The sequence below is a fragment of the Notothenia coriiceps genome, unplaced genomic scaffold, assembly GCF_000735185.1.
Source record: "Notothenia coriiceps isolate Sejong01 unplaced genomic scaffold, NC01 NC01_scaffold00037244, whole genome shotgun sequence".
In the NCBI taxonomy this organism is placed as follows: Eukaryota; Metazoa; Chordata; class Actinopteri; order Perciformes; family Nototheniidae; genus Notothenia; species Notothenia coriiceps.
This window is the reverse complement of record NW_011369945.1, coordinates 16,574,775-16,602,640: the sequence shown is the minus strand read 5'-3', so window position 1 is coordinate 16,602,640 and position 27,866 is coordinate 16,574,775. Positions and strand designations below refer to the sequence as shown.

The 27,866-nt window shown below is 42.6% G+C and overlaps 1 protein-coding gene across 1 annotated transcript; it reads left to right on the top strand.

The window, feature by feature from the left end:
- Positions 1-409: 409 nt before the first annotated feature.
- On the top strand, positions 410-27,864 carry frem3 (Fras1 related extracellular matrix 3). The gene is made up of 19 exons (XM_010794321.1): positions 410-5,438; positions 5,823-5,912; positions 17,030-17,176; positions 17,849-18,079; positions 18,194-18,319; positions 18,961-19,212; positions 22,475-22,624; positions 22,707-22,916; positions 23,035-23,232; positions 23,319-23,483; positions 23,932-24,114; positions 24,213-24,343; positions 24,772-24,930; positions 25,313-25,616; positions 25,879-26,010; positions 26,101-26,432; positions 27,071-27,263; positions 27,350-27,462; positions 27,838-27,864. Exons 1-19 carry the CDS (start codon positions 410-412, stop codon positions 27,862-27,864), a joined length of 8,172 nt encoding a protein of 2,723 aa, XP_010792623.1.
- The last annotated feature ends 2 nt before the right edge of the window (positions 27,865-27,866 follow it).

Here is a 27,866-nt window from a genome sequence, read left to right as displayed (position 1 = left end):
TAAATTACATTTACAAACAGTAACAATTTACTTGATCACAAAGATTGCACTCAATTCGTTTTTGGACCTTTCCCCCACCTTTTTCAGTGAGAGAAGGGGAGAAGGGTGGGTGTTGGTTGGGGGGGAGCACTTTTGTCCAATGGTCTTTCTTAAATTAGCTATGGGGGCAGGAGGCTGCCTCCCTGCGCTTACAGAAGGAGGAGTCTCCGTCTGTCACTGACTACTGTTTCATTATTACCTGCACAATCCTGCAGCATTCACCACACTCAGAAGCAAAGAGAGAGGCACACAGAGGACACACTCTCAGGCCTAATCCATCCCAATAGAGTTTTCTTTTTTTATGCTCTTTCCCTACGTGGGACAGCCTGCTACTGCTGACTTGTAAATTACAAGGCAACTAGCAGTAGATATGGCTGGTTGTCTCCGGAGTTCCTCACTTTGTCAAAAGTGGGCACTTTCAAGAAGCCTGCTTGTGACATTTGCTCTCAGCTTCTACTTTGCCTCCGCAGCTGCAGAGCCGTTTGGCTCCGCTCATCTTTATCAACGCAGATCTGGACCTAATGAAGACAACATTATCATTGCTAACAGTGGGATCAGGGTGCCTTTAGGGAAGTCTGTGTTTCTTGACCCAGTGAGTGACCTGGTAACAGAAGTTCAGCCTGGAGACCGCTGCCTCATCACGGTTTTGGACAATGACCCACTGGCCCAGAAACCTGGGATGCTCTCACCTAAAAAGTTCCCCTGCGAATTTGGACCAGATGACGTCAAATACACTCATTTTGGATCTCGGAGCCCCAGCAAGGATCGGGTGAAGCTACAACTTCGTTATGACACCCAAACAGACACAGTTGTCATTCCTTTCATGCTGGAAGTGGAGGTGGTTTTCCAACAGCTTGAGATCCTCACCAGGAATATGCCCCTTAATGTTGAAAAGCTCAGTGGTGACAGCGTCCCTATTGACAAAAAGCATCTGGAGTTTTCCTTTGAGGATGAAGTAACACAGTGTAAGATCGCCACTCTTGTCGGCGCCGGTGATCTTCCCAGGTATGGCACTCTTTTGAATAACCCCTCAAATGGCCAATTTATTGACTGTGATGAGTTTGTGAAACAAGGCATTCGCTACAAACACACAGCTAAAACCAACTCACCTAACAGAGACTATATCCCAATGATGGTAGAGCTGCAGGATAAAGAAGGCAACACCATTATGCAAGAGTATTTCCAAATGATGGTTAGAATTAGAGAGGGGGCAGAGAATACAGGTCCTAGACCCAGCTTTGTAGCCATGATGATGATGGAAGTTGATCAGTTTGTGATGACAGCTATTACAAGTGACATGTTAGCTGCTGAAGATGTTGAATCTGACCCAGATGATTTAATCTTCAATATTACTACACCGCTGAACCCTGAGCAGGGCTATCTCATCAGCACAGATGATCAGAACCTGCCTATCACCTCTTTCTATCAGAGAGACATCAAAGATCTTAAAATTGCTTATAAACCACCCTCAGACGACTCAGAGATAGAGAGGATTTTCCAGCTGGAGTTTGAAGTTGTAGACACTGACGGTGCTGTGTCTGATACATTTGCTTTTATGATTGTGGTAAAGCCTATGAATACCTTGGCACCTGTAGCAACCAAAAATACAGGCCAGCTACTGTTTGAAGGGCAATCCCGACCTCTTTCCAGCTCCCAGAATTTAGAGATTAGTGATGAGGATAACCTGGAAGATGTGACTATAACTGTGGTTGATGGCTTAAAGCATGGAGATCTGACGGTGCTCGGGGCTCGCAGGAAATTCTTCACACCTGCCGATCTAGACGCCGGCATTGTGGTGTACCAGCATGATGGCAGCGACACCTATAGCGACAACATTATTTTTAGAATGACTGATGGCAGTAATGAAGTGGAGTTTTTGTTCCCAATCACTATTGCTCCCACTGATGATGAGCCACCTATTATCAATGCTAACACTGGCCTGGTGCTATTCAAGAATGAAGTCATGCAGATCTCTCCCTTTATCCTGAGTGCCACAGATATCGATTCAGAAGACTCCACTATTAAGTTTATCTTGGAAGTGCCATACTCAACTGTAGGGGAGCTCCTGCTAAGGCAAGTGGAGCCTCCCTCTGACCCGTCTCTCTGGAAGTTCAGCGAGACAGATGAGATGTTTGAGCAGGTGGTAACAGAATGGTTTCAGCAGGATATTCTTGATGGAAAGCTTTTCTACCGTCACATTGGACCCCATAGCACCACCGTTGTAGTTGATCATTTTGTTTTCCGGGTCCAAGATGATAATGACCCCCCTAATCAATCTGGCGAGCACATGTTCACCAGCAAAATCCACCCTGTTGATGACATTGCTCCAGAACTTGTTCCCAGCACCAGCCTTCACATGACAGTCCTGGAGTATGAGCTAACCCACTTCAAGAAACATTTCTTGTGTTATACTGATTTAGATTCAGATGACAGGGACCTGAAATACACCATCATTAAGCCCCCAACTGACACAGATGAGAACAATCCAGCAGCCTTAGGTGACATCGTACTGACTGACAGCCCAAACACTGTAATTATAGAGTTCACACAGGCCCAGGTTAATCATCACAAAGTAGCTTACAAGCCTCCAGACCAGGAGCTGGGCATCACTCCAAAAGTGGCTCAGTTCACATTCATTGTAGAAGACACTTCTGGTAACACAATAGATGGACTATTCACCATTTTCCTTCAGCCAGTGGACAACAAACCCCCGATTATCACTAACAAAGGTTTCACTGTTATGGAGAGCGCTTCACATATCATCTCTAGGAACGAGCTGCTTGCCACAGATACAGATACAGATGATGAAAGTATTATCTTCACCGTGACCCAGATTCCTCGGTGGGGGCAGCTACAGTATTTGGGGATCGACATGGCAAAAGGAGAAACATTCGTAATTGAAGACCTTTCAAATGGTCACCTTACCTACAACCATGGTGGACAGGAATCGGTCAGTGACACCATAAAGATTGATGTCAGTGACGGTTTTCATGAGGTACCCATCATCATCAAGATCAACATTGATCCCGTTGATGACGAGTCCCCCACCCTTATGCTCCCAGACGGTCTGCTTGGAGCATCCATCGATGTACTGGAGAACGGAGCCACAGAGATTACAAGTAATGTCATTCAGGGCCGTGATGAAGACACAGATGACCTCCTCCTAACTTTCATTGTTGAAGAACCTCCCAGGCTTGGTGAAATCCTTGTAAATGGTGCTCCCGCTGAGAGATTCACCCAGGAAGACATCATTAATGGGGTAGTGGTGTATGCTCACACATCCGGTGAAATCGGTCCAATCAAAGAATACGACTCTTTCAACCTTACTCTGTCTGATATGTCAGAACAGTGGGTTGTTGGCGGCAACAACGTACATGGTTTGACTGTTCAAGTCACCATCCTTCCTGTTGACAGCATTCCACCCATTGTCAGTGTTGTAGAGCAATTTGTTGTCGTGGAGGGGGAGAAGAATGTCATTACTCTGGACCACATCCAAGCTGTGGATATCGACACTGAAAATGATGATATCCTATGCACCATTATTGTCCAACCAACATCTGGTTACGTGGAAAACATCTCCCCATCTGCAGGCTCTGAGAAATCCAGATCCGGGACAGCCATCACTGCATTTAGCTTCAAAGACATCGCCCTAGGTCATATCTACTATGTCCAGAGCATCCACAAAGGGGTTGAACCTGTGGAAGATCGCTTCACCTTCCGCTGCTCAGATGGAATCAACTTCTCTGAACGACACTTCTTCCCCATTGTCATCATTCCAGCCAATGATGAAAAGCCAGAGATTTTCATTCGCGAGTTTATTGTAATGGAGGGCATGAGTCTGGTCATTGACACACCAATTCTGAACGCGGCTGATGCTGACATTCCTGGGGACGAGTTGCACTTTGAGATAATAAAAAATCCCAAACACGGTTCAATAATTCTGCAGCTTAGCACTGGCACAATCCCTGTGGAAAACTTTAACTTGGAACAAATCAAAGAGGCTTCCAATATTGTCTATGAACACGATGACTCAGAGACCAATGAGGACAGCTTTGTAATCAGACTTTCAGATGGGAAACATACAGTAGAAAAAACAGTCCTTATCATGGTTATTCCTGTTGACGATGAGACACCAAGGATGGCTATAAATGATGGCCTTGATGTTGAAATTGGAGAGACAAAAGTCATAAGCAACAGAGTTATTCAGGCCACAGATCTTGACTCGGAAGACAAGGAGCTCACATATGTTGTGCGTTACAGCCCAGGTCAAGGCTTCCTGCAGCGTATCAGCAAGTTTGGTGATGTTTTGGGTAATATTACCCTTGGTATGAACTTCACACAGGACGAAATTGACAAGCAGCTCATCCAGTATGTACACACAGGCCAGGAGGGAATCCGTGACCTGCTGAAGTTTGATGTCACCGATGGCCTGAATCCACTCATTGACCGTTACTTCTACATCAGCATTGGAAGCATTGACATGGCTTTTCCAGATGTTATCAACAAAGGTGTGACTCTTAAAGAAGGAGGGAAAGTAACTCTTACCACTGACCTCCTCAGCACCACTGACATTAACAGTCCTGATGAATTCCTCAGCTTTAGCATCACAAGAGCGCCTAGTAGAGGCCACTTAGAGTGCACTGACCATCCAGGTGTTCCCATTTCCACCTTTACCCAACTGCAGCTTGCTGGCAACAAGATCTACTACATTCACACCTCTGACGATGAGATGAAAATGGACAGCTTTGAGTTTGAGGTGACGGACGGTTTCAATCCTGTATTCCGTACCTTCAGAGTGTCTATCACTGATGTTGATAATAAGAAACCCGTCTTGACTATAAGCAAGCTTTATGTGGAGGAGGGAGAAACAAAGCTTATCACACCATTTGAGTTGACAGCCGAGGATCGGGACACCCCAGACAACCATTTAAGATTCATAGTCACGCAGGTGCCAGTGCACGGCCAGCTGCTTTTCAACAATACCAAACCGATCACAACCTTTACCAAGCAGGATCTTAACGAGAACCTTATCAGCTATAAGCACGATGGCACTGAGACCAACGAAGACAGCTTCTCCTTCACTGTCACAGATGGCACTCATTCTGATTTTTACGTCTTTCCCAACACTGTGTATGAGACACGCAAGCCCCAGATGATGACCATTCATATCAATACTGTGGACAATGGTGTGCCCCAGATTTTGGTTAACAAAGCTGCTGCCTCACTGAAGGTCCTCCAAACAGGCCACGTGGGCTTCGTGATCACCAGCAAGGCCCTCCAATCAGAAGACCGCGACAGTCCCCAGAGCATCCTGACATACACTGTTTCTGAGGCTCCTCTGCATGGCTTCATCATTAACACCGCACTGGGAAACGACAGCATCAAGACCTTCTCACAAGGTAAGAAAATGTCACAATACTTCATCTCTTAACAGGTTTTTTGACATTTAAGATGCAATAATTATTATTTTGAAATGACCATGAAGCATAAAAAGGTCAAATAGGAAAGCATTGAAGAAAACAGATATTTCCGTTATAAGTTGTTGGAGACAAAAACAAAGCTAAAAGGAGAGTGAGAAAAACCACTCAAAATGATTTCCAGAAATGCATTTGATCATTTTTTTCAGCTCACAAATCATGACAACTAATATGGAGTAATAACAATTTATTCATAATTAAAGTAACATGTGTATACTTTTTTTAAAACTATCCTTAGTTGCCACAGTTATTTTACCTAACATTTTCAGCTAACACTCAATCTTCTATTATTTGTTTTTCTAATAGCTGATATTGATGACATGAAGATCAATTACGTGCTGTTGGATGGGAGCAACGCCACAAGTGATATCTTCTACTTCACAGTTGAAGACAAAGGTAGGAATCTTTTAAACTTCCTGCCCTCTGTCAGTCTCCTAAGTGTTTGCATCACAAAGACTTAAGGCAGTTGGCCATGACTGACACCCATAGAGCCGCCATCTCTTTTCGGTTTAAAGGACAGGGGTCAAAGGGGACTTCTGCCAATCACTGACTGGGTAAAAGTGAAAGAAGTGGGGCGACCTCATGCTCTAAACTTTATTGTTAACAAACAATGGGATAATTTACCCAAAGGCACTTTTCTGACTGTTTAAATGTCCACCTTTCATCCTGTGCTTGAAGTTTCATTGAAATGTGTAAAGGTTAGCGTGCTGGGCTTTTCAGTTTATATTATCTTATCGGGATGGGTCTTGCAAACTTCGGCTTGAACTTAAAAATCTACCATGTTTTGTGGGATTATGTCAGTTATTCTTCCCATTTGAACATATCTGTGAACATGTACTTATCCTGTTTATCCTATAGAATTAATCACATTTAAATGTTACAGACACGACAATATGTATAAGCTCTGTCACGTTTACCCAGATTGACATAAACAGCATGATAAATATAGCGAATGGAAAGCAATACAAATGCATCAGGTGGTTGCTATTTTAGTTTTGACTTTAAAATACAAAACAAGATTTGGAAATGCAATTAGTTGGGGCAGGGAAAGTTAAGGCTATAATTATGCTGGATTAAGGGCCATGTTGGTCATAATACCACCATCACCATCAGGGCCATTAAAAAGGCAGGACTGGGAGGACTGACACTGGGAGTGTCTTTTTGTCAAATGACTTTCTTTTGTCAGCAAAGTGAAGCCTCTTATTAGCCTTGACTGAATCGCAGTAATCAACTGTTTCCCCAAACTGTAAGTGAATTGTGTGATAATTTATTTTTAATGAGGTTAAGTAGCCCTGGCATTGATAGAAACCACATAATTTATTATTATTTATGCTCTACTGTTCTGCAGTGTTTTTATTTGAGTTTCTTTACTTTACATGTGTGACCTATGCATCTGCCTGAAGCACAGGCAGGTTCGCTTTTTGTCTTTTAAGTGGAGGTTTAACCACAGGAAGGGAAGGCAAAGGCTTCAATTAGCTCAACATTCTTTTTCTGTTTGCTTTCATACATTGTTTAAGCTTCCAGCCAACTCGGTTGAACCAGGTGCAGTGGTGCAGACTGGGACATAAAACAAAAAGGTGTTGCTGCATGACCACGGTTCACATGCAAAGGCCACAGCAGCTTATTCCACAACATACATGTAATTAATAGCACACGTATTCTATTCCAAATAATAGATCAAATGTTTAACATGTGGTTACCTACACACTCGCCAACACACATACAAGGGAAGGCACACAAACAAACACAAAGGCACACCCAGGAAAAGATCAAATAACAGATAAAAGCAATTTAAGCCAACCGGTGAATCACTTATGTGAAGTGTTAAGGTGGTGACTCCTGGGGGAGCGAGCATTATCTTGAACATGTAGAGACGTGCAGGTCGGAGAGCACGCTGATGGTCAGCCTATCTGCTTATAAATCTAAGTCAATGAGCTGTTTGTGTGTGAAGCAAAACTCCTGGTCATTAGGAGATTCTCTCGCCAAGATAATCCCCCCTACTCGTCTTGTTTTCAGCACACCTTCAAATAATCATAATCATAAAATCATTGAAAATTAGTAATGAACAAACACCATAAAAAGTGACTCATAACTTTAAATTTGGAAATGAATCCAAAAAGTGGCAAATTATTTTATTTTATTTTTTTAGGATCGTTTAGACACAAAAACAGAGATTAGTTTGACAGAAGACAGAACATTTAAATATATAAAACTGAGGCCGAATTGTCCGCAATCACCTTGTGGATTGTAAAATGTGTTCTGTCTGTTTCTTAATCATCGTGTTTCATTCAGCATTTCCAGAACTATTCATCTAATTACATTCTTATGTTCAACACAGTTTGAGTGTGACCTCGCTTTAGGAAATACCCCGTAGATGCTCTGATATGGGCAGCTGCTTAAGGGTCTTAGCACCCTTTAAGAGGAACCTGCCATTACATGCACTGCACTGAGGCTTTTTCACAAGTCAAGAATATACACACACACACACACACACACACACACACACACACACACACACACACACACACACACACACACACACACACACACACACACACACACACACACACACACACACACACAGTCCAAATCATTTACATATCTTAAAGACATAGTATTTCCGTTTGGCATACTTTAGAAAGCTCAAATGTTGCTTGTTGCATGTATGTTTCTGAAACTTTGTAGATACATGAAGATCTTCATCAGGCTTGAAAATGCTGTGTCTGTAGCAATAGCGTGTGTGTGGCCAGGCACAGCTGAAGTTTGTGTGTGTTGGTGAGAGGTCAGGGGTGGACATTCAGTTTCACGCCAGGAGACGTGCTGGTCAGCGGTTAAATTCCAGACTCTGCAGGGAAAGTTAGTGTAGCTCTCATCACGTCTGAATGCATCAGCAGGCTTTTTGGCTTATCAGCTGTTTGCCGAAAATGCGTCCGAAGAGGATAAATGATTCATGTGACAGAAGCAAAAAAAACAATAAGTGAACCAATGAGGAATGGGACATTTGCTAACAGATTTGTGGGCTGTGTATGACACGATAAGTCAATTAAGTCAAACACACAGTACACCCCAAATGTGCACTGGACATTTTTAATTCTTTATAGAATGAGACAGCTTTTGCTGCTGATGAAGGAACATTGATGAATTGGCTGAACAGGAGTTTTTTTAATTTAAGTTTGGCTTCCATCTTTAGAAGATCATCTTTATCTTTTGTCTTCGTTTGACAGATTTTATATAATTTCTTAAAAAGCTGCATAACTTTACTAAACTTTACATTTTCACAAAACAGTAAGATATCAAATTCGGCAATGACCTCGAACACAAACTGTAGTTCAACTTGGTTCATTCTTTCTGTCTTTTGGGAAAGCAATAACTTGCATACATGACCAGGTCAGAAACTCTCTACATCAGGGGTGTCAAACTCAAATACACAGTGGGCCAAAATAAAAAAATCGGTACTAGTCGAGGGCCGGACTGGTTCAATGTTTATTGCAAAATGTATTGAAATGAACTTATTGCACATATTAAACCTGGAACTAACAAAGCTTAAATGATTGCCTATAAAAACAACATTAAACATTAAATAATCAGTTGCATTCATTTCTTATGGCTCTATCTGCAGCTTTTCCGTCATTACTAATCATTAATCATTTCTTATGATTACATTTCTCCACAGGCCAACAACAGCTTCAAAAAAACTATTTCCCTCAAAGAAAAAACCAAACATGCCCTGTTGTCTCAAGAAAAAAAAGTGCAGAAGGAAACATCCATGTAAACTCAGTGTGCTGCTCTGTGATGCTAGTTCAAGCAGACACTTGGCATCTCATCTCGGGTGCAAGTTCATCAATGTTTGGGGTCAGGCTCTGAGCTGAGGAGACCCTCAGGATGGAGTGAAGGTGTGCGTGCAATATACCGGCGCTCCAGATCTAATAGTAATTAAAAAATTATCCTGCGGGCCGAAATTAAATCCACCAAGGGCCTGATTTGGCGCACCCGGGCCTTGAGTTTGACACATGTGCTCTACATCCATTCTAAGTGTGAGACACTGAGGCAATAAATACTTGTTTTTACAAGTGGATGCACAATTCACATATATCCTTGTCCAAAAGGCATGAGTTTAGCCAGAGGCCAAGAGAAGAAACTCTTATTTACGGTCAGACTTGTTGAGACTTCTTTAGGATTCTGTTCATTTCTAAGTCTTAGAACTAGGACAATAAATTGATGTTGGATCATTAGTCTTTGGAGTCTTCTGGTCTTCAGAAACACTGCCTCTGTTTGCCAATTTAAGGTGCAGGATAGCATCAGATTTTATAGCAGTACTAATAAAACTCAACTGACTAACAGATGAGAACAAAGAGATAACAGAACAACATACAGATAAATTGAAGCTGCCTCTTTGCTTTTTCCAATAGCAAAAAAAAGTCTTCCAGCTTTGGAATAGGGTTCATAGACCCCAGTGGGTTGAGTGTTATGTGATCATTGAGACCCCGGAGAGGAATGCACTTCCTTGGAGACTCTAGACTCCAGGGCCACAGACAGAGCAAGGCCTGGAAGTGGAGTGGTCTCCCGGGCAGACAGGTGTGTACGTGAGAGGGAAGGCTCCAAGGGGATCCCCTTTCAAAGCCCTCTGTCACCCCACTCCTAGCTCCGCAGAAATCCAACCCAATCCCAGATAGCCCGATAACCTGCAGACTTCCACTGTGGAGGTGCCTGCCTTGAAGGGGCACTTCCCAAGAGAAATAAAACCCAGAAAGGAAAAGATAACAAATAGGAGCTCGAACTTTTGTATATATTTGTCTTATCGTTGGTGAATTTTCCTTATTACTGTGGGTGTCCTCTATTGTACAGTCGGATTGCGTGCTGACTGACTTGTTACACCCTTACTTCCTAACTGTGTTTTGGGATCGTACATGTCACCCATGTCAACAGTCACCAGGAGATTTACTGGCTAATGGTGCCACAGTTGGGGCCCCCTGTGACTAGAAGCCGACAGCCTCTCAGACCCCCCCGCCACAACCCCCTCTGATGTCACTCTCCCGTCCTTCCCCTCGTATGAGACCCCTTCATGGTATTACTGTCCTCTTTCATTGGTGTGTTCATCTTTTGACCTCTTCTCCATTTCTTTCTTCTCAGGTTTTCCCCATATCCCTTTCAATGAGACATGTTATCACCTCGTTCTCTGTCTTTCTTCCACTTTTTGTCCATTTTCTTCAGCCTTGATTTATGTTGGTTGGAGGGCTGAAGGGTGGGCAGTTATGATCTATGGCTAAAGCGGTTATTCTTATCTGCTCTCATATGGCAAAGCTGTTGCTGCCCCTAGCCAAGCTGTCCTTGAGTTACTCGCACTCCTTTCCTTGTCCTTTGCTTTTTAAACATGCTAGCGACATGGGTCTTGAGGAGGCAAAGTCACTCTGTATGATTGTCTGTTGGTCCATCACTTTGGTAGATTTTGTTGAATAAATAACTTTGTCATAAAATTACTAATGACAATAATGTCTAGTGATTAATTGTTACTTCTCTGGTCATAGTTTAACTTTCTATATATTGCAATTCCTACGTCCAAAAGCTAACTTCACTATTATGACCCAATACTAACAAACCTAAAGATATTGCCATTAGCATTAGATGTAATGCAATCAGCAAATGTTAGCATGCTATCACGCTAAACTAAGATGGTGAACATGGTAAACCTTACAGCTGCTAAGATAAGCATTATCTATGGGAGCATGCTAGCAAGCATTTTGCTCAAAGCAATGCTATGCCAATGTCAAGTATTTTTATATTTTGTTTCCAACTAAATATGACTTTAAAGAAGGCTAACGTAATTGACATTGTTGTTTATTGTACAAGATCAGGTAATTTTTGTGAAAGCACTTAGCCTTTTTGTTTATATGTGCATCTTTCTACCCCTATGAGTCAAAAGAGACAGATTCCCAGTAAAACATATTTTTTTTAAATTAGATTTCTTTGAAATGTTGTAAGCAACTGTGTAACTATATCAATTATTTGGCAAGCAAGGGTCAAAGATGTGGATCTCAGTGCCTGTCAAGTTATGATTTGTAACATCCTGTAGAGATAGCTTCACTACTCTGAACTGAAGCACTAATCGAGACTCTGTAATGTGTCGATTTACAGCACATGCTGCCACTGTCTGGAAGGAATGATAAGAGTTATTAATACATCCAACCATGCGGCATTCCTTACATGAATTCTTTGGAACGCAGAGAGGAAGTTATAGCTTTCACTATTTAAAAAATCTCCTCCTGTACTTATTAAGATGTCAAACAATAAAAAGAGGTAAACATTTTCTGTTTCTATCAACGTTCGAGACCTCCATGATTTAATAGACCATGCCTAAAAAACCCATTGACATTTAAATACCGAACATAGCTAACTGAAACCTTTCTGTATTTATATCAACAGGATGATTAATGAGGAAATGTAATAATGGTGATGCGTGTCACTTGATAAGGATATTCTTAGATGGTTGCCCTTCCTTGCATCATGCTGTTGAGCGTCAAAGCCTCATATTGACCTTCCTCTCCAATGATATCTCCGGCCTGACCCACTATCCCACTGCATCTATGTATGGTGCACGCCGCACTGCTGTGTAAATATGAGCTGTTGCAGAATGTGCTGTCAAAGGACGCTGGAGCAGGAAAAACTTCAGGCTATAATGTCCTGTGTATGTTTTGAAGTGTTCTTGCTGAGGTAGGATATTGGCTACTCAAAATTGTATGAAGAGCACTCTTTTTCTGAGTCATTTTGCTTCCTCTAGTTAAATACTGCACTGCAAATACCTAAATGTGTCACTTTGTGATTTACTGCACTAAAATGAGTCAACGTTTGGAGAGGATCCAGTTGCTCTCACTCGGGTCCTTAAACAGAAAAACATTAACATACTTCTTTAATATTCAGCCCCTGCCCTTGACAGTGATTAGCATCAATCAAGCTGAAGCTAATTTTTTTTTAGCTGCTAACCGAGATACTTAGAAACATGTGCGATCTAGAAAACTTTACATCCCAGCAGAAATGATGTTGATTGTCAGTTTGAAAAGCTAATGGAAATGTGAGCTGAGCCAGGCAGATACTGTATGTATTGGATTTGATGGCCAGTCTTATATAGTATGTGTCATAAAGACCGCTATAAAGTGGACCATCAATCATGTCTGAAATCTATTTTGACTTTCTTGTTTGCAGCTATTTTTCACAGGTCTTTAACTCGTCTATTTTGAGCAAATTGAAACCATTTCCACGCTGGTTGTTACCTTAAAGGAAAACCCTGCTGGGAACTTTGGTTTCTTGATTATCTCTTGATTTTCTTGAGACTCATTTTCCAGCTCGAGCCTCAGTGTCTCACAGCATTTACAAAAGAAGTCGTAGAAAGGGAGATTCCTCTCTTTTACACTGGTGTGAACAATGTGGAGGCAGGCAGGGAGGCATGCCATGCTGGTGGATCGGGCCCACCCAGACTGCGGCCTGCTGTCCCTCTTCGCTGTCCTCCCCTCAGCGAACAAAGCAGACACAGGGAGGAAGGGGAACATGGGAGGGGGGGAGGTTTGTGGAGTACAGCTGTCACTCTGCCCCCCATTGGAGGGAGTCTGGCGGGAAGGAAGTGAGAGAGACAGATAGACGGACAAAGACAGAGACACAGCAAGATCTTTGCTTTAGCCAGAAACTGGTTTCTCTGACTAAGTTTATGTTTGGAGTTGTGTGACTGAGTGAACAGTGAATGAGAAACATTCAAATCATTTGGAAGGAACCAAAAAAACAAAAACTGGCAATTTGAACAACACTGACAGTAGTTATTCTGGACCAAAGTAAACACCTGTGCTGCGTGTACAGCAGGAACCTGTTGACCACACATTGCAATAGATCCACTGAGTTTAAGGAAAATGGCAGATTGGTACTTATTCACAGACTTTTGGGATACCATGTGTTGTTCTAATCTTTTCAATATGGGAGGTTATTTGCCTTTTTTTGAAGAAAGGACATTTTATTTGAGATGAAAGGGTTCTTGTTAACCTTGGAAATAACAGTTTGTCAGACAATGAATGAGAAGATGAGATAATGGCAGCTAAATGTGAAAAACTGTGGCAATACCTTTACACTATTTGACATATGTCACAATACACATGCTTCTAGACTCTTTTAGTCATCGGTCACGGCTATTATTTTCGTTTTTGGTTCAATCACAGGTCAGGTTCACTGTTGTAGTGTTTATATATTTTTGACAATATATGCGACTTATTCAAATCGAGGTAAAGGATTACAAAATAGATGCATTTTTTCATCTATGACACATGCTTCAGTATCCTGAATCTCCTACAATCCATCGTTACATTACATTTCATTTAGCTGATGCTTTTATCCAAAGTGACTTACAATGATTGATTACAGGGACATTCTCCCTGGAGTAACTAAGGACTAAGTGCCTCTCAAGGACACACTAGTGGTGGTGTTCCAGGCGGGATTTGAACTCACAACCTCCCGATCTTCAGCCCACCTCACTATCCATTAGACCAGTGGTTCCCAACCTGGGGGGCGCGCCCCCCTCGGGGAGGCGCCAAAGATCGCAGGGGGGGGCGCCAGGCCTCAGATGATTCGATGCCAAATATCATATTTAGACTTTTTTTTTTCTTTTTATTCTTTTTTTTTTTTTACATATAATTGTAACGCAATACATGATTGTCACTATAAGCCTTGTCTCTACATTACAATACAATATAAAAAATAATTGATTAATTAATTTGAATAACAATTCAAGTTAGTAGCTATTAAAGGCATAAAAAGAAAGAAATATATAATTCTTTCTTTAATAGAAATTTTTCTTCTGCCTGTAAAGTGTCCAAACCAGGCTGTTCTGGATAAGCAAAGTCATTGTCCATGCCGGTTTCAGTTGGATTATTTGTCACAGTTGCCCCAATCAGATCGGTCTCCTCCATTTTGTAGATTATTTAACCCTTTTGAATCCACATAAACACATCGGCAAAACCCGGCTTACTTTGAGCATGTGTTTTAAACAGTTTAATCCCTTTGTGAATTGGTTCCACTTCTGCGCCGTCCTTTAATTTCTTCATACAGCGGGAATCCAAATGAATGAATCCTGAGTCCAATAACCATCAAAGTCACTCCAATAGTGCTCCTTAATTACGCTTTCATCCTCCTTTAACAAAATGTCCAGTTTGTTACAGTAGTTGTAGCATTTTTGAGAATTCTAAACTTTAATTACCGCTGTGGGGGGCGCAACTTCCAACAGGAGTCATTTGGGGGGGCTCTTGGGGAAAAAAGGTTGGGAACCCCTGCATTACAACCACTACCTATGTCTGCACTACAGGTGTCTGCTATTCAGGACAATGTAGTCTAACAATGCAACACTGTGGTCTTGTCACATTCATAAAAACTCCATTGTTTTACTCCTCATAGCAACGCAGAAACCTAAAGCTACCTGAGGGCTCAATGCCAAAAGAGAGACAGCCTTTTGTCTGCCGTGTTCATTTGATAATCCTCGATGATAGCCACTGACTAAGCTTCTTTTCATATCAGCTTCACACAGGGCTGTCTGCCAGGACACACTTTCTCTGACACAGAAACAGTCTGATAATTAAAGTTTGTCAAAGACTTACATCAGACTGTGCCAAGGAGTTTTCTTATGGAGATGAGGATTGGATTCCCTTTTGGTTCTCCATGACACGTGAAGCAGTGCAGATTGGGTCTTATCCATCAGGACATCATACACACACACAGTTATTGTATAGTGATCTGCACAGAACACACAAAGCAATCTGTATTTTTACATATTTCATTTCACGCACATACCATATAACAGCTAAAGAATCTAGGGTGAGCAAAATCAGATATGATGCATGTTTCCTGTATTTTTAGCCGTGACTGTTGGAAACCTGAGCATGGAGCCCGATCGAGGGTAGCCTTCGCCCACCATGAGTCCAACCGGGCGTGGGCTTCATGCATTCATGCATTTGTCTATTTGTGGAAGAAGGTAGATTATAATATAAAAGGTACAGCGATTATCTGGATTTACAGCCATCTTTATTCTATTCATGGCAATAAAGATGGGATTGAGTGCTGTCATTGTCCCAGAAAATCCACTGGATATCAGTTGCATCTGAACATATCTCTCTGAGGGCGGTTTGCCCCTGTTGTGACTCGGACTGGTTTGGCGTCAGCACTGACATGTGGGTTTGAGGAAGTGGCCCCCTTCTCGTACTGAATACCCCACTATCAGCTCCCCTGATTTTTCATTGTCCCCAGTCACATAGCATAAAAAGTGCAGCCTCTTTCTTCTTCAGTGAGGCAAAACTGGGCTCAATGCTGGTGTGGACAGTCTGAGGGTCCTTGCAATTATTCTGTGTTTAATTATTATTCTCTGTTTACTTTTTATTCAGGAACAATTATATATTCACCTCTGTGCTTTCTAATTTCTTGGACTTATTGTACAGAATAAAATACTTTTAGTCTTTTAAAATATCAGTCCATTGTGCTAAAAGTGTCTTCAGACCCAATGAAGTCCCCTCAATCCTCTAAGGCTCTTAAGCAGAGTGAGGTCAGCAGGGCCGCTGCCGGTGTGACCAGTCGTGCAAAACTAAAGAGAGAAAGCCCTCTCTGACCCCCTGATCCAAAGAACCCACTGAGTTTGACCCATTTCACATCAGAAGTCACAGGTCACCAGGCTCTTCTCACAGGAAGATAAGACACTAGGGACTTTCGCCGCTGCTCTTAAAAAAACATTCAGATTATGTAGCCGAACCCACGATCTTAAATATCTGTGAAGCAGCCAGTTTTGAGTCAGTGCCCAAAGCTGAGCTGACAGTTTGAGGGATTACATGAGTCATGAGATAGTATGGATTAAAGATGTGGATCAGTGGCAGGTGACTCTCGGAGCTTTGTTCAGATGTGTGTTTTATGAGTATGGCTTCTTTAATAGCTAAAATGAGTAGAAAGCGAAGGGGTCAAATGATTCTATATGTCCTGGATTATGCTGCAGAGTTTATCAAGCTGTGATTAAATCATGTTAGTTTAACCAGAAGTACATATTTAAGGTTGGTAATGGAGCAAAAAACTATTTCACCTTGTTCAAGAGGGAGAGCGACAGAGCGTGGACTTGATGGAGCGACACAGGTCTACAGGAGGGCGCTCATTAAAGAAATCAGACTATGACACAATTTTTCCATAAGCTGACCGTCTATGTCTGTGTTGGTACGGTCCCTTTTAGGATTGAGTGAATGGAAAGTGTTAAGTAGAGGTGGATGTGCATCAGAGGAAATAAAAAGTAAGGCAACTCCTCTGAAGGCCCATGAGCTTTACGGAAGTCCTGGTATTAAGATATCATGTTTCCCCTTCCAAAATTAAATGCTTTGATATCCTTGAGCCCAAAGCAGATTGCAGTATATATGCCTCAGTGAATTCTAATATGAACAAAATAGATTGTTTCCTCGTTGTACTGCATTGCCAATTAGGTCTTTTGTACTAAGTATATATCTTTTTTCTGTCTTTAGGTGGAAACAAACTAAAGCCTCAGCCGTTCAGACTCAACTGGTCCTGGATCTCTGTGGAGAAGGAATACTATTTAGTGGATGAGGACTCCAAATTCCTGGAAGTGACACTCAAACGCAGAGGCTACCTGGGAGAAACCTCCTTCGTCAGTAAGTGTTGACTTGAGTCTTTATATTTTATAATTAAATGACTAATAACTAGATCTATATATTCTATATCTTTCATGACTGAGGTCAGAGAGTTTCTCCGAGGTAACAGCATTTTCTGTTTCTTGTTTGCCTCTAAGAATCCGAATTTCTGTAATATTTCAGTCGCAATAAACAGATGTAAAGAAATGTCACTACACAACATGCCCTTATTAAACTGACAATTTCACGAATAATTATGGCCCCTTTAACATTTGAAGGAACAGCCCTGCCATACAACATCTGTACTACCCTCTTATTTAAAATCTCTGCAGATCCTTGTTAAGCTACAGGAAATCCTCAGTATATCCCTACACAGAAACACCAAATCAACACAACACTCAGAACAATGCTGTGTCCCAAAGGTGAAAATCCTTTGTGTCGTTGTTTGACTGGTGTTCCGTTTCCCCTCTTGTCTGCAAGAGGTCTGATTGAGAGCACATATAACCTTTCCTGGTAAAGGTCAAGTATGAAGTTACAAACGCACACATAACTAAAAGATTATGCAGATATTTTCAACCCAAGAAATGTGTTGAAACCAAAATAAATGTAGGGACTTCTGTGGTTTTTGGTCCTTTTATTCATCAATTGAATCTACAGTATTTCCAATTAGAGATCAAAACCCCTCTCCCTCAGGTATTGCAACAAAGGATGGAACAGCTGAGAAGGACAAAGATTTCCGAGGAAAATCTCAGAAACAGGTCCAGTTCAACCCCGGTCAGACCACGGCGACCTGGAAGGTGAAGATCTTCACAGATCAGGAGTTTGAGACTTCAGAGACGTTCGAGATCCAGCTGTCGGATCCGGTCATGGCGGTGCTCGAGTTCCCCGACCTCACAACAGTCGAGATCGTGGATCCTGGAGATGGTAAGAATATAAAAATGCACTTATGTGAACAAAGCCTCACCGTCATAAACGCAGTCTTTTTCATTTCATTGTTATGCTCAGTTTCTCATCACCTGTATGTCTCTTTCAAAACAGAATCCACCGTCTACATTCCTCAAGCAGAGTACAGGATTGAGGAGGATGTTGGAGAGCTGTTAGTGCCGGTGAGACGCTCAGGAGACGCCAGCCAGGAACTCATGGTTGTTTGTTTCACTCAGCAAGGTGAGAGAAACCCGTTTGTAATTATTGTATTTCAAATGAAAAGGTTTTTATTTGAGTATTTACGCAAAATAGCTCAATTCCATTGTATAAAAAATAAGTACAACATTTCGGCTTTGTCTGTCTTTACATATTTCTCCTTCCTTTCTGATGTTAACTACCCAAAATCTAATTGCCTTTGAGGATTAATAAGGTTTTAATTCATTTAAAAAACATTAAATATCAGACTTTCAATTATTAAAAAGATGCATGTACATGTGAACCTACTTTGTCGTGTATTGTATGTTTTTCAAAGAATTTTTAAAGTAATTTTTTGCCATATTTCCACTTGACACAGGACAGAAATAGTCTAGAAATAGGGGGGAAATGGGTTTGATATGCAACATCCTAAGGCGGGAATCAAAAAGGGACCTTGTGGTTTCACATGTAATATCATGTAATCACTCAGCTACTAAGGCGCTCCACACGTCCATTTTGTATTATTTCCTTTTGTAACATACTGTTACATTACTGTTACATTCTCTGTGTCTATGTTTTGTGTACCCTTTTTCTTTGGCACCCTCTGACTTCATACTGCCAGTAACCCAACATTTCCACTGAAGTTCAACCCTTTATGTCCTCTCTCTGTTCCCATAATTCCTCAGCCACGGCCACAGGCACCATACCCAGCATGGTGCTGTCTTACTCTGACTACATCACCCGTGCCGAGGACCACACCAGTGTGCTGCGTTTTGACAAAGATGAGCGGGAGAAAATGTGTCGCATCATCATCATCGATGACTCCCTGTATGAGGAGGAAGAGAGCTTCAACGTCAGCCTCAGCATGCCCATGGGCGGCCAGCTGGGCGCCAACTTCCCCTCTGCCAAGATCACCATCCTAGCAGACATCGATGACGGTGAGTGAAGTTGGAGTTGAATGCACTCGTCCTTTTGTAAAAAAAAACATTTTTGAATTCAATTTTAAGTGTGTCAATGGTCAGTTTAGGACATTGATGGAAAGGCGGAAAGATACAAGGAAACTACAGATGGATGGTTAAAGAGATAAAAGCAGTGACCTAATGAAATAATTACAGATTGAAACAGATACATTTATTGCTCATTTAAATATGTCTCTTCAGCTTTTCATAAAGTCCTCCAGGTCCTTTTCAAACTACCCACTAACAGCAAACCTACACATGATTTCATACATTTTCATTTATAGATTTACAAGTCACAGAAGTATCTCAGTTCTGAGCATTTGCTAAAAAGTAGGATATCAAAATGCTGGACCAGGCCAGGATAGTGAGCAATAACCTGATTGATGAGCAGATCACAGCATCAATATGCATCAATGCAACATTATGAAAAGAGCAAAATAGTATTCTTACATACCATTGATTGTTGATTTCTGGATGTCTCCTGAATCAAAGCTTAATACAACAGCAGAAACATACTTGTTTGCTGCAACAGATTTATTGCAATTCTGAAACTGATACACACAAATCAACCAAAGCACACACTGAAAAAGATCTCTGCTAAAAAGCTGTCTAACATGAGCATGGAGCCTGAAACACATTGCTTTCATGGTGCTCCATTCAAAGTGAGTGAAGCTTGCCTAAAGGTCAAGGAAGAAGCATGTGCCGTGGTTACAGTGCGCCTGACATCATGGCGGCAGCTGCGGATGATCCTGTTGCTCAGCTTGTGCCTTTGATGCTGTATTTTGCCATTTTGGTATCAGCACATCATTAATCCATCAAAAGTGCACAGGCGGCATAAAAACCACAGTCGCCAAAACAAAACCCCGGGATACTGTACATGCCTTATTGGCTTTACTGTATTTTAGGGTCCATTACTCTTCCTGTGCCGGGAACGGATTTGTTTACACACTCCGCTTCATTTATCCTCCTTATTTGTCTCTGTCTGTCTGAGTGTTGGTAACAAGATAACAATAGGCAGGTGTTGAGAGGGAGAATGGCGGCTTCAGTTGATGTTACGCTACACCACAGTGTAACAGATAAAAGGGCTTTAAACCTCACTCTGCTCCTCCAGCGACCCCCAGTCCTCGTTGGCATTCAGGGGAGCTCAGGGGAAACAGAGGGCATCCCTTTGTCTGCGGGGACCAAAAGGCAGGTGGTGGAGACAGGGACTATTGTGAAGAGAATCCAAATGACTGGCATGTTTTTACTCTGGACTGCATTGCCTGTTCCTGTTAAAGATAGGACTGAGAAGGAATGCTGTTTTTAAAGCTATAAATTACAAATGTGTCATAGGTTTCATTTGTTCCGTCAAAGAAATGTCCTAACAAATTTGACAAATTGTCCACACAAAATACTTAAAATCCTTGAGGTAAATCTTGTCTTCCTTTTGCGAGTCTTCGTCCCATTTCTCCAGCATTTCTTCCAGGCTCATTTCCTGGAGTTGCTTGTTGTAGTGACAGACGTGCTACTGGAGCAAGCATCCCTCACAACCAATTTGGCACAGGAGTACAATTGAACTTTATGTATAAATAATCAGCGGGCATTCCCAGACATGTGAAAAGACAAGAGAAGACTCCTCTATTGTGGTTTAACTTCTTGGTGGGTCCTGAAGTAACACCCCATCATAAATCTGGTTCAGAGTGTGTGTTTGTGCGTGTGTAAAACCATCTGCCTGTCTGAGTAAACTTGTGGTTTGGACTCTGGCCAACACCGAGCCTCCATTGTTACTGTATTTGTGTGGCTCTTCTTCCCACTGATATTTAAGGTTGCCATGTTGGCACTCATTCCTCCATACAACCCCCTTTCTCATCCTCCCTGCTACTAAATAGCTGTCATGGAGGCTGAGAGGCATTAAGAGTGTGCCATAAATCCATCCAGCATCAGTCGTCTCTCAACTTCTGAAAAAGACCTGCCAATTTGTTAAAAGCAACACTAACTGAGAACAAATAAAGTGATTGGGAAAACTGAGGTTTTTCAACCTATGGTTATAAAACTTTACCATATCCCACACTGATTCATTGCTACATATAACTTTCTATGCATTTGTGAATGCATGAAAACTGCAATTTCTATTTGCTTTTTTGTTGTTATTGTGTTATTTGATCAGCCTTAACAAGGCTATGGGCCATAAATACTTCAGGGTGAAAACAAATGTTGCAGAACAGTAGACACAGTGACATTTACAGTATGAGATAAAGGATAAATAAGATAATGTCAGTTACATGACTCGGTAATGTCAGTTATCCAGCAATATCTTATTAGCTAACATCAGCCACCATAAGTTACCGGTCATCCTATTGGACAATATAAGGCTGTAGCAGCAACAAACACTGAGCCATTACGCCACAACTGTGGACTAGAAAATACACTTAGCATTTTCAAAGCTATTAGTTTCTTACCTAATACTTGCAAACCATTTATAAAGCCTTATTTTGAATTGGCATTAATCCATTTCCCACAGAAACTCCCACAATCCCTCTGTGTGTACCCTTTCTTCCTTAGTTGAAGGAAAGCTAAAGGCGTCTCTATCAGAGGATCTCTAAGAGCACTGGCTGACAGTGTGCTGAAAACACTCTTTATGTCCTTATACAGAAGTGAGGAGAGATGAATTGACAATGTGTCCAGGGCTCTGAATTCTTGCCCTCTGCCTGTGCAAAGTGGACGGTTGTCTCTCTGCCTCTGCCAAACCCTCAGCACACTGCTTATCAGCTGCTCTATGATCAGACACTGGGAACATCCCCTCACTCCTGTGCACACACAAGCACACGCCTATTTCATCAGGTGTATCCCCGGCCCTTTGGCGTTGAGTTCAGACAGAGCTGTCTGGATTTAGATAAATTGGGGAGGAAGGTTGGGAGAGGATAGGATAAGAGGGATGAAAGCTCTCTTCCTGTGCTGAGTCAAAAATTAGGGACTTTGCTCAGCTACTCATGCCAATTTGTCCTCGATTAAAAGCTTAGGTTGCTATGTCTGTCTGACAAGAGACGAAAAACAGCAGAACTGATGAAAAGACAATATCCGGATTAAGACAAAATGTCATGTTCGTAGACATATGATTTTTTTTTTCTGGATTTACCACGCTTGATATCCAACTCAAATTACTCTATACACTGTATTCCTGTTTTAAAGTTGATGAGTTTTTTTTTAAAGGGCACCATGTCATTCAACCCCTGTACTTTGGTTTTATTCCCAAACCCCACAGAGCCTTCACTGTATTTCGGGGAACCTGAGTATGTTGTGGAAGAGAGTTCAGGCTACGTTGAGGTGAAGGTCTGGAGGACGGGAACAGACCTCTCCAAGACGGCTACAGTCACCGTCCGCTCCAGGAAGAGTGAGCCTGTCTCTGCAGAAGGTACACTCAGCTGTAAGAAACACTGTTCAGTCATGATTTTAGCATTACAGCGTTAGTTCATGGTTTCCTCTCTATTATGCAGCTGGACTGGATTACGTTGGCATCAGTCGAAACCTTGACTTTGCTCCTGGAGTGACGATGCAGACGTTCAGAGTGACCATCCTGGATGATCTGGGTCAGCCGGAGCTGGAGGGGCCGGAGACCTTTGACCTTGTGTTACGGATGCCCATGAATGCTGTTCTGGGAGAACCGAGCAGCACCATCATCACCATCAATGATACAGTCACTGACGGTGAGTTTCCAATATAGTGTGTGCCAAAATTACGGTAACGTAGTGCAAATTTGAGTCCAGTAACTTCACCTAGACGCAGGGAAACTGTTTTGTAACAAGTTGATATTTGTCTTTACAGTGCCGAAGGTTCAGTTTAAGGAGGGAAGCTACAAGGTGGATGAGGCCGATGGGGAGGTAACAGCCATCGTGTACCGCAGTGGAGATATCAGCCTCGCCTCCACAGTGCGCTGTTACACTCGCCAAGGCTCGGCTCAGGTCATGATGGACTACAGTGAGAGACCCAACACTGACGCATCAATCATCACTTTCCTGCCAGGTGAGACCTCCCCTCTGCTTCTAAATCTCTCTGTATCGTTACATCCCGCAGCACTTAACTGAGTGTGATGGCCACTCTTTCCCCAGGCGAAACTGAGAAGCCGTGCGTGGTCAGCCTGATGGACGACTCCACCCATGAAGACGACGAGGAGTTCAGGCTGGTCCTGGGAAATCCAAAGAGCAAGTCTCCGTATGGAGCCGCTGTGGGGGAGCAGAAGGAGGCGCTGGTGTCAGTCACAGACACCAAGGACAGTACGTACTCTAAAATATATGCAATATAAACATCACATATATTTGAATGACTGTTTACTAGGATTCATGCTCCAAGCAGGCTGAGTATAAGCAGAATATACATTAAAGACTACATATATCTATATTTACATCATAACAAATATACATTTATCTTTATGCACACTTAATCCTACTAGTACATTCACATATGACAAATACAGTCATACACTTGCATACAACGTTGTACGCATAAAAACGCCATAAATAACTAAATAAAACACAACCAAACAAAAAGAAAAGCTGAATGTAGTGTTTCTGCTTTCATTTAATTTGCATTGAAAAGACGGTATTGTCAACGTTTCTTTTATAATGTTTTGAGTATTCTCACATTCTACTCTGTGCATTTGAGAGAAAAAACATGTCTTTGATGTTTTGGCTCATGTTCATTTTGAATTTTCTTCCTGTCCAGGGCCCATAATCCGCTTTTCTGAGATCAAGTACAGTGTGCGTGAACCTCAGGTCAAAGGTGACATGGCGATAGTGAAGATTCCCATCCTGCGCGTTGGAGACACATCAAAGGTCTCACTGGTGAGAGTGCACACCAAAGACGGCTCTGCGACCTCCGGAGAGGACTACAACCCGCTGTCAGAGGGTGAGAACATGGTGGAGTGGCTAAAAAGTGACGCAGTCGCTTGTTTTGAGGTATTTGTGTTTATAACCATTGCTCTCTTCACTGTCTCTGTGTCTAAGATGTTGAGTTCAAAGCCGGTGAGACGGAACACTTCGTGGAGATCGAGATCCTGTTTGACGGTCAGAGAGAGATGAGAGAGGCCTTCATTGTGCACATGAAGCCTGATGACAACATGGTGGCTGAAGTACAGGTGACACAATCGCAACATACACATTGCTGCAACTCTTATGTGCACACGTACAGCGCTGCATATGTACAAACGTGAGCATGCGCCCCTGTCAGGTCAGCCTGTGTTGAAAATAGCCAGGCAGCAGCTGGCATTGCTGTCAGCGCGCCTGAACCACGGAGTCTTATAAAAAGCTTCTCCCTCTGGAATGAGATGCTGAGAGGAATGTCCCAGCAGAGCCAAACAGTAGATAAACCTATAAACAGAATGGCGACATACAACCCATACATCAGACATGTACCACTCACGTGACAAACTCAAATATGTTAGGTAACAGAGTTTGAGGAAAGAAATCTGTTGGAGGAAGGATGGAAAGATGTTGTACTTAACCTTTAGTGAAGTGTGTCGGATTTAAAATCAGTTTCTCAACATGCTTCCCTTCTTCTTGCCAGATGAACAAGGCCATTGTGTACATTGAGGAGATGGACAGTGTGGCAGATGTTACCTTCCCTGCCGTGCCGCTGGTGGTTTCCCTGCTCATGTACGATGACACAGTTAAAACCAAAGAAACACCCAACCCGGCCAATGGATACCCTGTTGTGTGTGTGACGGTAAGTGTAGCGCTTCTGATGTGAAGCAGCTTTTGTTTTTACTTTATCTCCACCTTTGCAACAAGCATTGTAAATACCTGAGGTCTTTTTACAGTGCCATTCAGATACATTACATCATTTGTCATTCATCTATTCGCCTGCAAAAAAATATTTCCTTTTTTTCTGTCATTTTAAACAGTTTTTGGATTTGTTCTCTGTTTTTGTTTTTATTGGCGTTTGAATGCAATGTTTTCTTGTGCCAATGTAGAGCACTTGCTTTGAATTGCCTCGTCTAAATTTAGCTCTTTAAGTCACATTTTCTGCTTTTCCTTCTATAGCCTTTTTAGACTCACGTATATCCCCACCTTTCTTTAATTGAAATCTGTCTTGTTATCCCTTGCAGGCTTGCAACCCTAAGTACCACGATTTCGACAAAACCGGCTCCATCTGCTCTGTGGAGAACATCAACGACACGCTCACTCAGTACCGCTGGCTGGTCAGCGCCCCCACCGGCTCTGATGGAGTGACCAGCCCCATGAGGGAGGTGGACACCAACACCTTCTTCACCAACACCAAGTCCATCACTCTGGATTCCATCTACTTCCAGAGCGGCTCACGGGTTCAGTGTGCAGCGAGAGCCTTCAACGCCAACGGAGACGCCGGTCTGGAGATGTCCAGCCCCATCGCTGTGGTCAGCAAGGAGGAGGGTGAGTGAAGCATGATGGGGAGGCTTGTCAACATCGTTATGTTATACTCTTATCGTACAATATATGGACATGACCACAAGTGTTTTTTGCCAACCTAGTTATTACCCATTGTATCCAAATGATATTTTAAGGAAGAATTCCCGTGTCTGAATATTCTTAGGAATTCAAGTTAATTTCTCTCTTAAAGGGTGTACTTGCATTATAATGCTATTATAAGATGATTGAACTGCTATATGTTTAGCTGACTTCTGACTCTTTGCAGGTATGTGTCAGCCTCGTATCGCAGGCACTGTTGGAGCCGAACCTTTCTCTGCTAAGATCCGCTACACCGGTCCAGATGACCCGGACTTCCCCAACCTCATTAAACTGACCATCAACATGCCTCACATGGATGGTGAGCAGCAAACAGTTGTTGCATATATGGTCTTAAATGGCTAGTAAGCTAATCTAGACCAAGACTTACCACGCTCTTCACTCTCAACAGGCATGTTACCAGTGATCTCCACCAGACCTCTGTCCAACTTCGAGCTCACCCTGAGCCCAGACGGCACGCGCGTTGGCAACCATCGCTGCTCCAACTTGCTCGACTTCAATGAGATACAAACAGGCTACGGGTTCATCACCGATGCCACAAAGAACCCTGAAATCATTGGCGAGACTTCCCCCTACCAGTACAACCCGGCCATGCGCTCTGCCAACTCTCTGCGCTTCTACAAGAACCTGAACCTGGAGGCCTGCCTCTGGGAGTTCACCAGCTACTACGACATGTCAGAGCTGCTGAACGACTGTGGAGGCTCCGTAGGCACCGATGGACAGGTAGGACACACATAAATTGACAACAAATAAACAACGTTTATCAATCAGTGGAGACACTCTCTGGGTCACAGTAAATATCAGCAAATTCTTTAAAGCAAAGTTCACTTGGGAACTAACTTCCCCTCTGATTGATTTTTAACTATTGTAGCTTATTAGCTTTGCATTGTTCCACCACCAACTTCTATTTTAACTTCTCTGATGGACACAGCTCCTAAAAAGAGGAATAGTTGCAGGCAGTTATGTGATAGTACACATTTATATTAAGGAACTGTTTGAACCTCCTTTTTCTTTAGCAATTGAGCTATATAGCTTGCTAGCAAACAGTCACTGACAGTTAGCAAGCTAGCTAGCACACAGAGCTAAGTTAAGTTACCACTTTGCTGGGAATGAACAGGGCTTGGTCTCAAACTTTTCTTTATACATCGATCCACGCCAGCTACAGTTGTCTCACAGCTAGTCACTGTCATTCCTGTAAAGATGCATATTTTAGGAAAATGTGCAAATACATTTTTGTGTGGCACTTTTTGTTAACAGGCCTTCAAATGTACACAGAGATACTACTTCACATCCAATATACATCAACTACTAAACTATCCATCTTACATAACTTGACAATGCCTGATTCATGTCTTATTTAGGTGCTGAACCTGGTCCAGTCCTACGTCACGCTGCGTGTTCCTCTGTTCGTGTCCTACGTCTTCCACTCTCCGGTGGCAGTGGGGGGGTGGCAGCACTTTGACCTGCAGTCAGAGCTCAAACTCACCTTTGTGTACGACACAGCCATTCTGTGGCAGGACGGCATCGGCAGCCCACCTGAGGCTGAGCTTCAAGGTATGTTTTCAGAGCAACGCTGCCTCCTGCTGGCGCTCACAGTCCATTTGTGAAGCACTGTTCAACTTTGTTCTCTCTTCTCATAGGGGCCATGTACCCAACCAGCATGCGTATAAATGAGGAGGGCCGTCTGGTGGTCAACTTCAAGACGGAAGCCCGCTTCAGGGGACAGTTTGTTATGTCTCATCCAGGTAAGACGGTGGTGCCCACACAGACACAGACACAGACACACACACACACACACACACACACACACACACACACACACACACACACACACACACACACACACACACACACACACACACCTATGCAAGGGGTCATTCTATACAGCGACCTCCTCTTGGATTACCTTGTGGTCGACTTCCTCTCTATTCCTGGAGTTCCACATTGGGGGTCCTTCCTGTGTGAAAGTGCCAGGGNTATCAGAAAAAACACCACACACACACACACACACACACCCTACACCTATGCAAGGGGTCATTCTATACAGCGACCTCCTCTTGGATTACCTTGTGGTCGACTTCCTCTCTATTCCTGGAGTTCCACATTGGGGGTCCTTCCTGTGTGAAAGTGCCAGGGGTCATTCCAGCAAATGTAAAA